Source organism: Phytophthora infestans, genomic scaffold, assembly GCF_000142945.1.
Source record: "Phytophthora infestans T30-4 supercont1.1 genomic scaffold, whole genome shotgun sequence".
NCBI classification, from domain to species: Eukaryota; Oomycota; class Peronosporomycetes; order Peronosporales; family Peronosporaceae; genus Phytophthora; species Phytophthora infestans.
Window position 1 is genome coordinate 1,012,113 of NW_003303758.1, and position 16,158 is coordinate 1,028,270.

A 16,158-nucleotide genomic window follows, 5' to 3' on the forward strand; every position below is an offset into this window, starting at 1 on the left:
ATCAGACGCCCCAGTCATGACGGAGGTGGGAACATGACTCACCAATGCTCCGTCATAGACCTGGACTGGTAGACCTTTCTCAGCCTTGCCACACCAAAGTCCGGGCTGTGCCTTATGTTCGGCACCGCCATGTTGTTCATGGCGAGAACGGCGAGCGACAGCGCGGTGCGCGAGTTCATCGAGCCGAAACGTTCAGGTCCGTTGATGACCATTGGTACTTCCTTCACCGTACCAAAGGCTAGTCCACCAAGGACCAGCCCACGACCGCCACTCTGACATAGAGTGCAGTCGGATGTCGCTATACCAAGCGACGTTCCGGCGGCGTATCAACGCCCCAGAACTCATCAAACGTTCAAGGGGTACCGTACCCCCGTACACCGAGTGTAATACCAGCAGCCCATCACTGCCCTTCACCGGTTTGAGAGAACCACGTCTCTCTGGGCTAAGGCCCGTGGTGCGCACAGCCTGCACACCCATCACGAAGGCTTAGCGCTCTTCAGTAGGGCATACTGCCTCTACTGGTGGCCGGGGAGTCTTCGTCCACCTGGCCGTGGCCTGCGCCACCGGACTTGGGGCCCACCGGCCGTCTTCTTCCCGAGGACTAGCGAGGGACACACACGCTGGTAGTGTCCATGTCCGCCGCATCCATATCAGCGGACCAAGCTCTCGGCCGAGCTTAAGTCCATGGGTTCGGGCTCGCTGTACGCACCGGTATCAACGGGCTGCGTGACAGCAGAAGCAACAGCGTCATTGCTGCGATGCTCCGCTTCCCGAGGAACGCCGTTCTCAACGTGGCGATGTTCCTCTTCCCGAGGAGTACCAGCCTGCTTGTGGCTGTACTCTTCTTGGAGGGCGATTCGAATCGCCTCCTCCATAGCTGTCGCTTGCACCCGGAATAGCTGGGTGCGAGCAGGACCGACCTTCAGGCCGTCCATGAAGACTGTTGTCTTGACGTCTTCAGGCAGAGGATTCCCTGCCAGAGATGCCACCAACGTGCGCATCTCTTACGCGTACTCCTGCAGCTCACGTTTACCTTGTTTACACGCGAGAAAGCGTGAACGCTGGCGGAAGTCGTTGTATACCGGTAGGAACGCGGCTCGAAGCTGCTCACACAGCTGAGCCCAGGATGCAAAGCATCCAGGCGATGTCGTCTCCCTGGTGTATGCCCAGTGCTTGGCACGTCCACCAAGGTTGGACAGGACAAACGCCACCCGAATTGGCTCGTTCGGGATGAGACCCGCCTTCATGGCGATCTCCACCTCACGGACCCAGAAGTGAAGGTTCTCTCCTGTCTCCCCCTCAAACGCGGGGACCTTCAGCCACACCGGCTTAGGCCTAGTTGCCTGGGGAGCGGCCATCGTGGCCTCCAAGCTCCCGCGGACGTGAGCGATGAGACTACGCTCGTAGGTCTCAAACGCGGTCACGCGCTCTTGTTGCTCGGCAGGCGTCGCCGCCGCCAAGCTGCGAAGGATATCTTGTCCAAAGATGCCTCCCATCTTCCGAACAGACTCGTACTGTGAGTCGTTCAAGCGAGAAAACTCGCTTCGGTCCATCTTGGCTCAAACGCTGAGCGCACAGAGGATTTAGGCAGTTCAATCTACTCGCGATGGTGTTGGATTGACTACGAGTGCTACCAAGTGTGACATGGTCACACAGCACCTTGCACAGAAAAAGTGCTTAAGGGTATTAACTACCCGAGTGAACGTTAGTTCACGTTTTCCCGGCCTCAAAGGGAACGGTTTGCTACTTAGAAGAGTAGATTTAAGACTGATGTATCTATAAGTAAGATTAGCTTGGGTATCATACAAACTAGTGGTTACCTATAGTGGAGCTAAGTAGTTATGCACTGACTGGCTCCGAGAGCACCTGGTACCGTGTACCAGGTGTCCACAAGAGTGACGGGTTACTCTTTATGTAACATGGGGCACGCTGGATTGTACCCCGTTACAGATGCTGGCAATGACTCTGACAGTGGTGATGAAGAGCAGTCACTCTCATCCCACGACAGACTACAGAAAAATTCGACACCGATAAGAAAATTGGCTGCTGCTATGAAAGAGGGTATGGCATCGATAACGGCATCCATGACTACGGAGGTAAAGCTGGTGGAAGTGCTCCAGGATCTCAACTAAGCGCAAGAAGCATCGCGCGAGCTGCAGACACGCCAATTGACACTACTCGAGCACCTTGTTACGAAGCTCACATGGTGAAATCAGAGCCTGGTTGGCGAATCACCCCTTCGTATTCGACTATGCTTGTACTTGATCCAGATAATTTGAAATCACGTATAAAAGTAAGAAATTTAACTAGGTTTTAATCAGCCCAAAGATATTCCATTAGCTCCTTTTCTTTAGACAAACCTTTGTTGTGGCTCAGTTTAACCTCCGACGACAAAAAAGATAGCAATCCCGGTGGGGCGCGGTCTGGATCCACTCCTTGTATCCCGTAAGTGTCCTTTAGTTCGACCATCAAAACTAAACATCCCACAAAACCTTCGTGACACGCTTCGGTGATTTCTGCTCGGTCTTCCCAAAGAGGATACAGTATTCTTCAGGATGCCAAAAGCACGCTCATCAATAATACGCGTCTGATAGTTTAAAGTTATAGCGCCTCTTTTTATGATTTTGAACAGCTTCTCCTCCATTGAGTATGTGACGAAATATTTTGTAACCAGCATCGCCGAAACAATGCATACCACTAGGAACAGTAGCTCTATTACGTAGACTGGATTGGTTCCACAGCGATTGATCGTTGATGGATCCCGCCCGGATGCAGTACGATCTGAAACGTATTTTGTGGTCTACGACGGCCTGTTTGTTTTCTGCAGTACCATCCTTTATGTTCGGAAGGGCGGGAGATGCGCAGCAAGGTGCCGTCCACTGTTCCAATTACATCTGGAAAGCCGGCTATCATCTCGAATCCGTATTGGATATCCTCAATCTCCGCTTGCATTGTAGAAATCTTGATTCCGTCTTTAGCCATCCTTCCAAGTACAGCTAAGACTTGATTTACGTACACTACAGCGCTTGATCATGACAATCCCATTCCAGTGGCTGCGCTATCTATTGTTCCACCGGAGGATATATATATCAATGTCACTGCAAATCGTCTCGTAATGTCGAGGTTTACGTTATGATGAATGTGACCTTTCCGGTTCAGACGGACAAGAGCCATCACAGCAAGAAAGGTGTGCATGTCGCAGCGCATCTTCACATTAAACCACTTCGTATTCTTGCACGTCAATGCCCGCTCAAATGCCGTAGCCGAAAAGATGTTGGTGTTCCTACGAGGCAATTAATCGATACGACGACGATCGCTGCAGAGAGCCGTAACCGTTGCATAGACGCACTGTAAAACGCAGAGAACTGCTAATTTGGATTTGTGGTCCATGGTTGGACAAGCTGACTTACTGCCTGATTTTGTGTGCGCCAAGAAAGCAAAACACAGAGTGGGCTCTTGGAGCGGAATATACTGTGGCAGAGACAGCAAACTCGTTCCGACTTCAGAGCACCTCCACAAGGTGTTATGAGAACCCCACACAAAACGGTATAAATCGCTCTGCTCTCAGCCAATCAAAAGGCAGATTTTTCAGAACGAGTTTGGTATTTTTCTGCTTAGACCAGGGCCGCAGCTATTAATAGCTCTAAGGATCTCATCTTACGCAGTGAAGTCAGATTGCGAACGAACCACGTGCTCACTCAATAAACGACCTCGAACCTTTTCGTTTGACTAGTAGGTACGTTTTATTATACTTTGAGCTCGTACTGGTACGTATGCTCAGTATAAATATTTATTTTTCATAAATTACCCACGACAATTCTTATTGGAAAAAAAATGTAATGGAAAAATTGTGTCATAGCAATTCGAGCGTCTGATTGGTTCAATAACACCAAATAATCTCTAAATATTGTTTGAGCATACTTCTGAAACGCGACCTTACAAATTCTTATGATGCGTCGTGTAACGAAGCGGCAAAAACCCCTTCGTTAGGGTTAGGTGCATTTTAGAACAAATAGATAATTGTTCGTCTGAATGGGCAACTATTTGAGTGTTGTTTAGACATTCGTTTAGAATGCTTAAATCGCGATTCGTACTTAGGTTCGTAAGTATCATTTTGTTTTGAGTGGGCAGAAATGTTCTGCTGCGCTTCGCTTAGGTACGACCCCCTTCAGTTCTTTCTTTTGCAGAACCCGTGGCAAGATGGAGGAAGCAAGTCTGTTCTGTGCGATTATCGGGGTAGAGCGTGTGTTTCTTGTCGACATTCTTCAGAGCAAAACAGTAGGTCACTTGAAGATCGCGATCAAGAAGCAGAAGACAGGCGTCTTGGGCGATGTTGATGCCGACAGGCTACAATTGTTTCTGGCCTGGAACAACAGCAAGTGGCTTACTACTGATTCTTTCGATGTGGAGCAGCTAAGGCAGGGAAGGACGACGGAAATTGTCGACGCTCTAACGCAAAAAAAAAAGGAGCTCATTGAGTCGGCCGTTCTTGACAAAGTGCTCGGGGACAAGGGTCCTTTAACACCCGACCAATTCCACGTGCTTGTGACAATCGCTCCACTAACCAAACTCAAACGACAAAGGGAGGAAGACTATGAAGATCTGAACACTAAGCGGCTGAACTTTAGGGAACCAACACTTACGGAGCTGCTGGAGAACTGCAACGTGACTGGTTCGTTGCCGCCCACCGGCGATTTTTTGAAGATGTTCGAGTGGAGCAATCACGATTGCGGGAAAGTGAAAGACATTAAAGCGATTGGAGACATTGTAGGCTTTACGGGTCGTCGGTTTTATGTGAGAAAAGAGATTCTGTGTGTGTTGGAGAACTTCAAGGACTTTCTCCAAGATAAGCTCGCTACGAGTGCGAAAGTAAATCTCGACAATAGTGAGCAGAAGCAGTTCATCTTCACTGGTAGCCCAGGAACTGGTAAGAGCACCATCTTGGCGTTGATTTGCTTCTACTTGGGAATTGTGAAGAAATTGCCGGTTGTGTGGTATCGTTGTATCGATGGGGGAGGCGTAAAACCAGTTACGACTTTGCTTTACGAAGGCAAGTATTACCGGTGGATTGAAGAACTTGGCGGCAATGGCAAGATGTACGAGTATTTCTGCAAGCCAGGCCTTGGAATCAACAAGGACAGTTGCTGGTTTTGTCTCGACGGTTTGAATCAGGACGAAATTAAGCGGAGAGGCTACCAGAATTACTTTACGCTATTAGCAACCTCTGCACAATTTAACCCGAATGGAGAAGGCGGAAATAGCCAGGTGACCTGTTTGTTGCCCTACTGGAAGCAAGCTGACTTGGAATTCGTGGCCGGTGCGCTTGGGATTAAAGACGAGAGCGATGTCGCCAAAAAGTATTTTGTGTCCGGTGGGAGTATTCGCGATTTCTTGCTGCCGGTACGACAAGCTGAGATTGGTCTAGCAAGAGCTTTGAGTCGTCTTACTAGTGAGAGCGCCAACGTGCTCCTAGGAGTGGATGGGTGTACTTCGGACAAGCAAATTGACCGCATTCGAATAATGGGAGTGTTGGATGTTGCGGACGTGTCGCAGTATACGCTTTCAACCTCCTGGAGACCATGCGTCAGCTCGATAATGGCGCTAAATCACTTGAGTGGTATGGTCCAACCTGGGTTTTTTGAAAAGCTGGCCGTGGTTGCTAAATCGCTGGATGATCCTCGCCTTCAAGGCGTTGCGCTTGAACAGTTTTTCCACGCACTGGTTCGACGCCAAGATTTCGTCCAGATATCATATATGAAGTATGACAACGTGCATCGGACGTCTAAAGTGGACTATCAAGGCATCATGAAGCAAGAAATGGGTACGATGTCATTCGGGCGGTCCATTGATTTACTTGATTCAAATAAGCCGCTGTACGTCAAACGCGAAGGAAAAACGATGGACGATTACGAATCGGTGATGAAGCGGTGGGCTGCAAACCCTTGCGAGATGGACTACTGGGTTCCCGCGTCTAGCATGTGTGAGACGATTGACGCAGTTGCTAAGTGGGAGCTAGTGAATGGCCAAGAAAGTGTGGAGCATTTTTGCCTCGTGCAGCTGACGAAGGCCATTCGGCACGTGTGTAAAGAAGATGTTCTCTGGAAGTTGGCGCAGCCATTTTTGGATGCGAAGAAAAAAGTGTGCTATGTTGCACTGCTGTTTGACGATGACGGTGTTGGCGAGAGAGCGATGGAGAAAATATGGAAGTTTCGATTGGATCCAGTGATGATAAATACTGTTGACGGGCAGAATCACATCCCGCTATATGTCGCGACATACCAGCGGCATGACGTCCAAGCTGCATGAAGGATAACGGGGGATCTTGCGCTATCTTGGCTTATTGAAAGATGATTATCACGTTGAGCTGGCTTCTATACAATAACAGTTTTCTTCGGCGAAATATTTTAAGTTGTTTGCACCATTGATTAATGCATCCATCCAAAATGGGTGCCTTCCAAAACCTACACAAAGTGTCGCGCATTAAAGTTTGTTGACGATGAATTGTTTGGTGATACTGTAGTACTAGTAGTACCACTTTTTGGTCTCATCAAACAGCTCTAATACGATTAAACACATGACTGAACGTCACTAAGACCGAAGGTCGCGTTCCAGCAACCGTTTTGGTGTGCATTAAACCGATCTGTATATATTTTATACTAGTATAGCCGAGTAAGCTCAGTTTACGGTTTAATCCGTCTACTAAACCGATTAAACCGTTTTAAATGGTCTAATGGAAGGCCATTGGATGATTTGATCCTGTGGTTGTGAAAGATGATAAGAGCCCGTTCGGGAAAAATCTCACAGGTTTTTCCGCATAAAACCACCGCAAAAAACGATCGTTTTCAAAGCGACGCCAGCGCCACTGCCATCGCCACCAAGCGCCCGAACTACTCGTGGTCGAGGGCGGCACCAAAATCAAGACGTTGATTCGGTGGCTGCGTCCTGGAATGACGAAGACGTGCGTGTGCTCATCGAGCTCAGGTACGAGATCCGCCACCAGGCGACCCCCCTCCGCCAGATCCAAGGAGTCCGCCACCACGAGGCGACCTCCTCCCACCATCGCTACCCGATCCGCCGTCACTGTCGACTTGGATCGCGGATCCCGCAGTGTCGACGATGGCCGCGCGGTTTGAAGGCGCAAAGACATCAAAGCAAGTCAAGGTGGAGCAAGTAAGGTGACCTTTATTGCATTAGACAGCGATCACAGTATACATGTTGTGAGCAGCCCTCATTGTTGCTGCAATATCTACGCAGCTTTTGCGGCACTGTACATGTACCTACTTATTTAGTCGTCGTTGTCTCCGAAGAGGCTTTTGAAAATACTAATGACACCACCACCGCTTGATTCCTCGGACTCCTCCGCTACGACATCACTAAACTCGCTCCCGCTGGCTAAGTCTTTGCCGCCGTCGCCGTATATTTCATCGTTTTTGACTCCCCAGTCATCTTCGGCATTTGCAGCACCAACATTTTCGCCACTAACTGTCGCACCTTCAGCCCCTTCAGCTACATCTTCCTTGGCGCCTTGTTCGCCGCCGCCTCCCATCATGAGCGGGAACATCATGCCGCCAGGTCCGCCACGAGGGATGCGAGCCGCCATTTCTCCAACCACGCGCTCGAACGGTAGACTCTGCAAGTAGATTTTTCCAGGCCCAGTGAGCGTCGTCACGAACAGACCCTCGCCACCAAAGAGCACATTCTTTGCTCCCTTCATCATGGTGATGTCGTAGTGGACACTAGGCTCAAAGGCAACGAGGCAGCCACTTGAAATGCGAAGCACTTCACCAGGCTGGAGCTCGCGCTCGATCAGTGTTCCGGTAGCACGGACAAGCACATCACCGCTGCCTGTCAGCCTCTGCAAAATGAACCCTTCGCCACCGAAAAAACCGACGCCAAACTTCTTGGCGAATTCCTGCAGTATCACGAACAAACACAAGTCAGAACGGTCCTACTTGACAAGCCAAGGCAGGGTAAAGAAGCACAACGAACCATTTCGATGTTGACAGTGTCTGAGCCGCACAAGAACGCTCCCTTCTGACAGATGATTGATTCGCCCAGGAAGTCATTCAGGCGGAGGTGAACAATTTTGCTTGGAAAGCTGGTGCCAAGCGCCACTTTGCCCTTCTCTGAGCCATGGTACGTAAAGCGCGATACGAAGAAGTTTTCGCCGGTCATCATTCTGCAATAGTTTCAGAACAATAGTGAGTTCTGCCCGTCGTCGACTATTGCACAAATTGAGCTTACCGCTTCATGCCTTCGCCTAATCCTCCAGCGGTGGTCGTCTCCATTTCCACGCCATCTGTCATGTAGATCATGGCACCGGTCTCAGCTCGCAGGCATTGTTCAGGTTCGAGCTCGATCTACATCGAAAGACGCAAGCCATGTCAGATTCTAGCTGCACAAGCACTTAACGCCAAGTCAGGGGTTTAGTCTTACGTGGACCACTTGTGAGTCGTGGCCTTCAATAGACATGGCCGTGTCGAAGTCGATAGGGACGAACACTTCATTGCCCGTGTTCTCCTGGTGCGGCACGGTGGCAGACTTGGCCTCACTCTCCTCCTTCTTGGCCTCAGGCTCCGTCGACTTCAAATCATCCACCGTCTGCGGAGCTACACCGGGAATCTGACGGACAGTCTTGCGCAGGTCCTTGTTGTAGTACACGATTTCACCTAGTACAGTTAACAGTTGTGATCTCTCTCAGTTAGAGTTTCTTTAAGCAATTTAGCCTAACTAACGCACCGTTATTTCGCTTGATAGCCTCCCAGGCAGCAGGCAACGCTGACGAAAACACTCTGGCCTGATTCAGATGCACGAGGCGGGCGGAGGCTGCCATAGTTGGCGCGAATCGAAGCATTGCGCAGCGCAGCATTACATGTACTTCGTAAATGAGCTTCGTTCGAACGTTCACTGAACGAACGTCGTCTCGAACTCTCGTCAATTGACAAGTGACGATCGATTTTAAAGGCTATGCATCTCCGAGATGATATTCTATTTCGAAGCTACAGAAATGCTGTAAGTAAGGTCTACTTGAAAAAGCAGCGCCGCTGTGAAGGTATTTCAAGCGGTTATTACAGTGTATATAAACTCTGTTGCTCCGACTCAAAACCTATCTGTATTTGACCGCCGCAATTGTATTACGCGCTGTAGCTGCTGCTTGCGATGGTTGGACTTCTATTAATTGCACTACAGTGCAGCAAAAGGGCTCAACACAATCGCACAAAGCTTTGTGTCAAAGTGTGATAACAATAGGCGTCGGTGGTTCGAGACATTGGGAAGTGGTGTCCGTTACGCGCTCGCCTCCTACATTTGGATCGGTAATTTACGTAATAAGCTGAGAATATTGCAGTATGTGGCTTTCTTTACGTGAATTTCTGAGAAAGCAAAACAGAAGACACGTCCTTTCTTTCACCCCTCCTTTACTCTAAGCTAAACCGACTTTGACTTGAATCATGCCATCCGTCCTGAAATTCAAACCAGCAGTGGTTTCAGATTCGGTGCCCTTTTCTTGCTCTCTTTCTTGGCATTTGTAAGCACGAGAAAGGAGTGTTGGTCACCGACGTTTTGAAACGGGGGCTGGACCATATTTAACTCCAACGGTAATTTTTCCCGCGCGTCCCGACGCCGCCCGCAACGCAAAACTCCTTCATTCGCCAAAAGTCCGAATTCTCCTCAGAGCCCGCGCCAGCCAGCCAAGAGCCGCCGCAGGAATCCCGACCGTCGACGTAAAGCAACAGGTATGACATTCCAGCAACGCTAATAAGCGCCTCCCCCTTCCTCCCCTCATGTGGTACTCAAGCGGGCCCCCTCAATCCTCCGTCTGCAGCTGGAATCCCCCACCATACGAAGGGAAAGGGGGGAAGGGGCGTATCGCGATCTTTTGCCTGTTGTTACTCTTGCTGACGCTTTCGTTGCCTCAATTTACTCGCAGACAATAAAATGAGAGAGCTCGTTCACATTCAGGGTGGTCAGTGTGGTAACCAGATCGGTGCCAAGTTCTGGGAGGTCATCTCCGACGAGCACGGCGTGGACCCCACGGGCTCGTACCACGGCGACTCAGACCTGCAACTGGAGCGCATTAATGTGTACTACAACGAGGCCACGGGCGGCCGTTACGTGCCCCGCGCCATCCTCATGGATCTTGAGCCCGGTACCATGGACTCCGTTCGCGCTGGCCCCTACGGTCAGCTTTTCCGCCCAGACAATTTCGTGTTCGGACAGACTGGCGCTGGTAACAACTGGGCCAAGGGACACTACACTGAGGGCGCTGAGCTGATTGACTCGGTGCTTGACGTCGTTCGCAAGGAGGCAGAGAGCTGTGATTGCCTTCAGGGTTTCCAGATCACGCACTCGCTTGGTGGCGGTACCGGTTCCGGTATGGGTACGCTTCTTATCTCGAAGATTCGTGAGGAGTACCCCGATCGCATCATGTGCACATACTCGGTCTGCCCGTCGCCCAAGGTATCGGACACGGTCGTGGAGCCCTATAACGCTACGCTATCGGTACACCAGCTTGTCGAGAACGCCGATGAGGTCATGTGCCTGGACAATGAGGCCCTGTACGACATTTGCTTCCGCACATTGAAGCTCACCACCCCCACTTATGGTGACCTGAACCACTTGGTGTGTGCCGCCATGTCCGGTATTACCACGTGCCTTCGTTTCCCCGGTCAGCTGAACTCGGACCTGCGTAAGCTGGCCGTGAACCTGATCCCGTTCCCGCGTCTCCACTTCTTTATGATTGGTTTCGCTCCTCTGACATCGCGCGGCTCGCAGCAGTACCGCGCCCTGACGGTGCCCGAGCTGACCCAGCAGCAGTTCGATGCTAAGAACATGATGTGTGCCGCCGACCCTCGCCATGGCCGCTATTTAACTGCAGCTTGTATGTTCCGCGGACGCATGAGCACGAAGGAGGTTGATGAGCAGATGCTGAACGTGCAGAACAAGAACTCGTCATACTTCGTCGAGTGGATCCCCAACAACATCAAGGCTAGCGTGTGTGACATCCCGCCCAAGGGTCTGAAGATGAGCACTACGTTCATTGGTAACTCTACTGCTATCCAAGAGATGTTCAAGCGTGTGTCCGAACAGTTTACGGCTATGTTCCGTCGTAAGGCTTTCTTGCACTGGTACACCGGTGAGGGTATGGACGAGATGGAGTTCACTGAGGCTGAGTCCAACATGAACGATCTGGTGTCTGAGTACCAGCAGTACCAGGACGCCACTGCAGAGGAAGAGGGCGAGTTCGATGAGGACGAGGAGATGGATGAGATGATGTAGACGTCGTAGTAGGTACGACTTCCTTGCTGATCGCCTTTGTGCAACTCGTGAGTAGTTTAGCTATCTACACTCGTAGAGGTTAGTGGCTTGGCATCTACAGAACAGAGACCTTATTACCATGCTTAACTGCTTTTTTGCTACTTCGAAGTACATGACTTGGATACAATGGATTAACGTGCTAGTCGAAGTTTCACTTCATGTGCCACGTGCCTGCAGTCTTGAATGCCTATGCGTTGTCTATTTCGGTGGTAAAGTTGAAGTTGCCCTGATTCTTACCGCAATTGGTCATGTGCAGCCCCGGGGCTTTGCCTTCGGGCCCCGATGGACCAGACGTCCTGCCTTCCAGAATGACTTCCGCGCAGATACGCACGCTGGGGATCACCAGGGCCTCATACCAGCCCTTTCGCGAGTCCTTCTTCTTCGACCCACACGCCAACACAGCCCTAACGAAGGGCGGGATGGTACCAGACCAACGCGTATATGCACGGGAATCGCGACGGATGTGGACAACTCACGGTCCCCACATCGATCTGCGACTGCCAAAGACAACAGTGAAGCCGGGAACCGCCTTCCGGAACGAGTGTCTTAGTGCCGACCAACTCTACAGCAATAACCACAACTCGATGGGCTATGACGTTCATCGTACGTTAAGCTCTCTATGAACTCAATAACCAAATGACAGTATTTACACTTTTACAGGCTCTTTACGGGGCACCAGCTTGTGCAGTACCACCAAGCGCTTCAACTATGTAAGTATTAATGACAAATTGTCAATACTGTATGACAATCAGCGTGCCTAACAGTAGTGAAATGAGACTCGCGCAGAAGTCTCCCACTCCCGAATGTGTTGGCCCTGGCTCCTACAATGTGATGAAGAAGCCGAAAGGTCTACTTACAGATCCGCCTGCTCGTCAAAGTGGCGTAAGTGTTTTGTATCTTTTCCATGTCTTCGGTAGCAGAGTACAACAGTAGTATTCATTTTGCCGCCCATATCAGGAACTCGCTCTGGGTCGACTTTCGCAGTGGGGAGGGCGGCCCGACTCACGATCAATGGGCAGTGCCGATGAGTGGAAGTGCACATCCGAAATACCCTCCGTTACGAGGTTTTCGTTCCGCAAGGCACGGGCTTCGACGTGGATTGAACAGGTCGAGCAGCGTCAACGTAAAGAGAACCCGTTGGCACGAAAGCCTGGGATCTGCTTGGATATTCGTCCGGAGCATCGACTCCCTCATTACTTGCAAGGCATCAGAAACCCGGTGCATACCAACCAGGCAACGAAGCCTAAGGCACAAACCCCAAGCTCGGCCCCTGGACGAGTTCGTCCTTTGGTTGTCTCACTTTATCCAAAAGCAAGCAAAGATACAGATTAAAAGTATGGTGTACATATAAGATGTCCATTAATTCCATGATCAAGCAAGCAAACAGACTCATTTTGCAGGCTGTGGCTTGGGTCTTTTGGCGGGGTTGCGTCCTGGGATCTGCCAAAGCAACCAGAACACTTGTTAGTAGCTAATTCACAGCAGGTCGTCGCCTGCATAGCGGTGCCGTATTAACGCAGACTGGTGCATAATAGTAGGTGGAGTAACTGAAGCCAACGCACCAGTACGTCGGGGTTCTTGGGATCCTTGACCCATGTGATGTTGCTGATGTTGTTGCTCTCCTTGAAGAGCAGCAGGAACTCGCCCACGCGCTCCACCTTACAGCCCCATAAATAAATGCGGTTGCTCTTGAGCACCACCTGCGTGGCGGTCAATTGCAGTATGTCGCCAAGCCGCACGTGCAGCGCTACCGTCTTGGGCAGCACAAGGCTCACACAGCTGGAGTCATCGCCCACTATCATCGTCGCGTTATTGCTAGTATTTCCCTCGTCCTTGGCATTGCACTCCAGCACAATCACCTTCACATGCACCTCCTTATTGCTCAGCGTCGGGCTCAGGTCCTTCACCCGTGTCAGCGTCAGCGTCTTCTTAGTCGACATGGCGTAACTTTTCGACCAATTCACTTAGAAACGAATCAACTATTGGCTTAAATCATTTTCTACAAATCCCATTGTACTACCAGGAAACGGCCGCTTGAAGCACCGCACTTAGGCATGAAGCACATCTTCCATCGGCGGACGCGCAGTCCCTCGGCCTCCTCTCCGCCCGACAGCCCGAAACACACTTCGCCGATAGGTAGATCATCTCGCAGAGCCGCATCCGCTTCTGCCAATACCTTTCACACCAAAAATGGATCTGAATTGACCGAGAAACAATCCATAGTAAAGTCAAGTGCCCTGCATGCAAAAGTGGTGACATTTGCGACGTCTGCGCATCCAGGAGACCAACAGGATGCTCTTGACTATATATTTAACGCCCTCCTGGGTGTCGATCAAGCTTCTGAGCCCATCAATAGCGGAGCGAAGCCACTGAACGAGCGAGACACCAACACTCTTATTAGCGTGACTGCCCAGCGACTACGCGGCTGCTTCAGTCGCGCGCTGGAGCTTTTCAACGCTGGAAGGCTAGACGGCAACATCAATGCTAAGTTCTTATTAGCTACAGAAAAGGAGGAGAGACATCACGTGCTGCAATTGTTATACGTGCTGAAGGCTCTGCTGGTACGCGGTGACAACGCCCAAGCTCTGTTGCTGGTGGGTGAGAGGATACCGTCGACATTTGTAAAGGTTGTAAAGGCGCTAAGTGATGGGAAAAATGAAGAAGACACGCGAGAGCTATTGAGGGTGACGCTGGACGTGTTAGGACTGCTTGTTACGTCTCCAGAAGCGGTACAAGAGCTCAATGAGAGCAGTACGTTGCATCGTATTTTCCACTTGGTGTTTACAGATGAAATACTGCAGATAGCCGTCCTGAAGGTAGCAACCTGTGCTAAGTTTAAAGCTGCTTTGATGTTGAGAGCTAATTGTGAATATTTAATGCATCAGGTAGTGGAGGCTCTGGTTCAAGGTCTGCAGCCGAGCAGATGGAGATCAATGGTGAAACAGTTATGTGACGAGCGATGCCTACTTGACTTGATTCAACGTGCGAATGGAACTGGAGTGCTGGCGAAGGTCATATTAGTGACAGCCTTGTCTTTGAGAGGGGCGATTACTGCAGGACTCTCTGATCTGCACAGACAAGTGCACACGGATCGACAGCGGCAGAAGATTTTAGCTACATTCGTGCAATTGTTTGAGTCGCGTCAACGCGCAATATGTGCGAAGACAACAACGCCATCTTCGCTAGAAACTCTTCGCCAGCATGATCAAGACCTTGCAGATGCTGTTGCAGAGCTGTGCTTGTCGGGGAGTGAAACGCCTCTTGCTAGGGGTAATATTTACCAGAACAAGGCCTTTAAGCTGGCTCTTGATTCGACTACGCCTGCTATGGGGCAGTCATTATTTAATCCTGAAGCGTTTGGATTGCTCTCAGATATTCTGGCGTACTTGCATCGTGCGACGAAGGTCGAGAAAGAGCAGCACGATGATAGTCGAGTTTCTAACGAGCTGGTAAACGATCGTGAGTGTCTCGAGTGTCGTTTTCTTCAGAAACTCTGTCAAATAGTCGTCACGTACAAGTTTGACTATGAATTTGTGAGCGTAAGTACTGGCACAAATTCTGGAGCCTACTGTACGTGATTGCAATTAACTTTTATTAAACTGACGTGTTCTGGATAGAAAACAAATCTTATAGCGCGGGCAATTGAGCAACTTGATGATTACTCGGAGATGGCGCAGCAAACGATTATGTCTGTGCTCTCTGCAATTGCAATAGAAGCAAAGATGATTCCGTACGTCGAGCTCGAGAGTATAAACGCATTCATTCGGAAGGTCAGTACCAGTTGTGTCTGGGAATGTAAGGCTGACAGTGGGATAAAACGTTAGCCATCCATTAACCAACGTATGTGGTGTCCAGGAAACGTTCCAAAGCTCCTCAATACATGCGCTGCTGGCTTTTATCGCCAATCTGCTTCGGTTCGACGACGTATACCACCAAGTGTTACGTTCCGTCGGTCTTGTGAATTCTATCGTGGCGCTATTTCTTGAACAGACGAATGCTATTTGCTCTGATGCTGGGGGCACTCAGATTCGGGTGGAATACCCCACTAGCACGGTTAGAGACAGCCGTGTGTCGAACGATCCGGGCAGTGCCGATGAAAAGTTAATTGTCTCATTGATGGCATCTCATTGTCATCAAAGGGCACGTCGTCGGAGCTCGTGTCGTGTCGCTACGACCCGGTCAGATTACCTTGTTCTTATCGACATCATGAAGCTATTTGCTGACGGTTCCCGGGGTAATACTGCAGCCATGGACGAGAAACATTTTGAGCATACATTGTGTGGACTGCCAATGCTCGAGAGCGTGTGTATGCTGATCGGAAATGGTACTTATCAGCCGGAAGGTCTTGCTTTGTGGGCATCTATCCTTCGACTATCGCTGGTACTGCAGGAAGACAGTGTAGTGCTTCGCAACGTGGTCAACAGCCTTTTACAGGCGGTTCGTTATGTATCGTTAGCCGTCTACTTCCCGCAAGATGGTGACGTTACGTTGGCATTTCCGGGTGATATGGCTGTACTACAGGGAGCTATCGGGTACATGGAGTCTTTACTGCGCCCCAAATCGGTCTCTTCGCCAGTCACGGCACGGAATGGAGAGCATGGTACTTGTTTCGAGGAGACAGCAATGAGAGATCGCGTTATTGGAGCTTTGCTGGATTGCGATGTTATTGTATCACTTTTGGGAGCTCTTTGTACCGTGGCGAAAAGGTGGGAGTGCCCTCCTACAAGTAGTAGCGATATTTCTATTGGTCGTGCTGCTGTGCTGCTGTCACTACAGCTCATCTTCTCTATCGTATCAACTAGCACCGAAGCTGAGCAACAGTTGAGCAGGTACGAAGAGCTC

General features: G+C 50.3%; 6 protein-coding genes across 6 annotated transcripts; 4 read left to right on the top strand and 2 right to left on the bottom strand.

Moving 5' to 3' along the window:
- Nucleotides 1-4,200: 4,200 nt before the first annotated feature.
- PITG_00154 (crinkler (CRN) family protein, putative) lies at nucleotides 4,201-6,306 on the top strand (the record flags this gene model as incomplete). Its single annotated transcript, XM_002908735.1, has 1 exon — nucleotides 4,201-6,306. One exon carries the CDS (start codon nucleotides 4,201-4,203, stop codon nucleotides 6,304-6,306), a length of 2,106 nt encoding a protein of 701 aa, XP_002908781.1.
- Nucleotides 6,307-7,285: 979 nt separating this feature from the next.
- Nucleotides 7,286-8,472, bottom strand: PITG_00155 (uncharacterized protein; the record flags this gene model as incomplete). The annotated part of the gene is made up of 4 exons (XM_002908736.1): nucleotides 7,286-7,912; nucleotides 7,990-8,179; nucleotides 8,245-8,360; nucleotides 8,437-8,472. The coding sequence occupies 4 exons, from the start codon at nucleotides 8,470-8,472 to the stop codon at nucleotides 7,286-7,288; spliced, it is 969 nt and encodes a 322-aa protein (XP_002908782.1).
- A 1,184-nt stretch (nucleotides 8,473-9,656) lies between these two features.
- On the top strand, nucleotides 9,657-11,403 carry PITG_00156 (beta-tubulin; the record flags this gene model as incomplete). Its single annotated transcript, XM_002908737.1, has 2 exons — nucleotides 9,657-9,734; nucleotides 9,929-11,403. The coding sequence occupies one exon, from the start codon at nucleotides 9,937-9,939 to the stop codon at nucleotides 11,275-11,277; it is 1,341 nt and encodes a 446-aa protein (XP_002908783.1).
- A 161-nt stretch (nucleotides 11,404-11,564) lies between these two features.
- On the top strand, nucleotides 11,565-11,939 carry PITG_00157 (uncharacterized protein; the record flags this gene model as incomplete). The annotated part of the gene is made up of 1 exon (XM_002908738.1): nucleotides 11,565-11,939. One exon carries the CDS (start codon nucleotides 11,565-11,567, stop codon nucleotides 11,937-11,939), a length of 375 nt encoding a protein of 124 aa, XP_002908784.1.
- Nucleotides 11,940-12,705: 766 nt separating this feature from the next.
- On the bottom strand, nucleotides 12,706-13,256 carry PITG_00158 (uncharacterized protein; the record flags this gene model as incomplete). The annotated part of the gene is made up of 2 exons (XM_002908739.1): nucleotides 12,706-12,749; nucleotides 12,875-13,256. The coding sequence occupies 2 exons, from the start codon at nucleotides 13,254-13,256 to the stop codon at nucleotides 12,706-12,708; spliced, it is 426 nt and encodes a 141-aa protein (XP_002908785.1).
- A 114-nt stretch (nucleotides 13,257-13,370) lies between these two features.
- Nucleotides 13,371-16,046, top strand: PITG_00159 (uncharacterized protein; the record flags this gene model as incomplete). Its single annotated transcript, XM_002908740.1, has 5 exons — nucleotides 13,371-14,132; nucleotides 14,202-14,855; nucleotides 14,934-15,086; nucleotides 15,172-15,978; nucleotides 16,044-16,046. The coding sequence occupies 5 exons, from the start codon at nucleotides 13,371-13,373 to the stop codon at nucleotides 16,044-16,046; spliced, it is 2,379 nt and encodes a 792-aa protein (XP_002908786.1).
- Nucleotides 16,047-16,158: the final 112 nt, after the last annotated feature.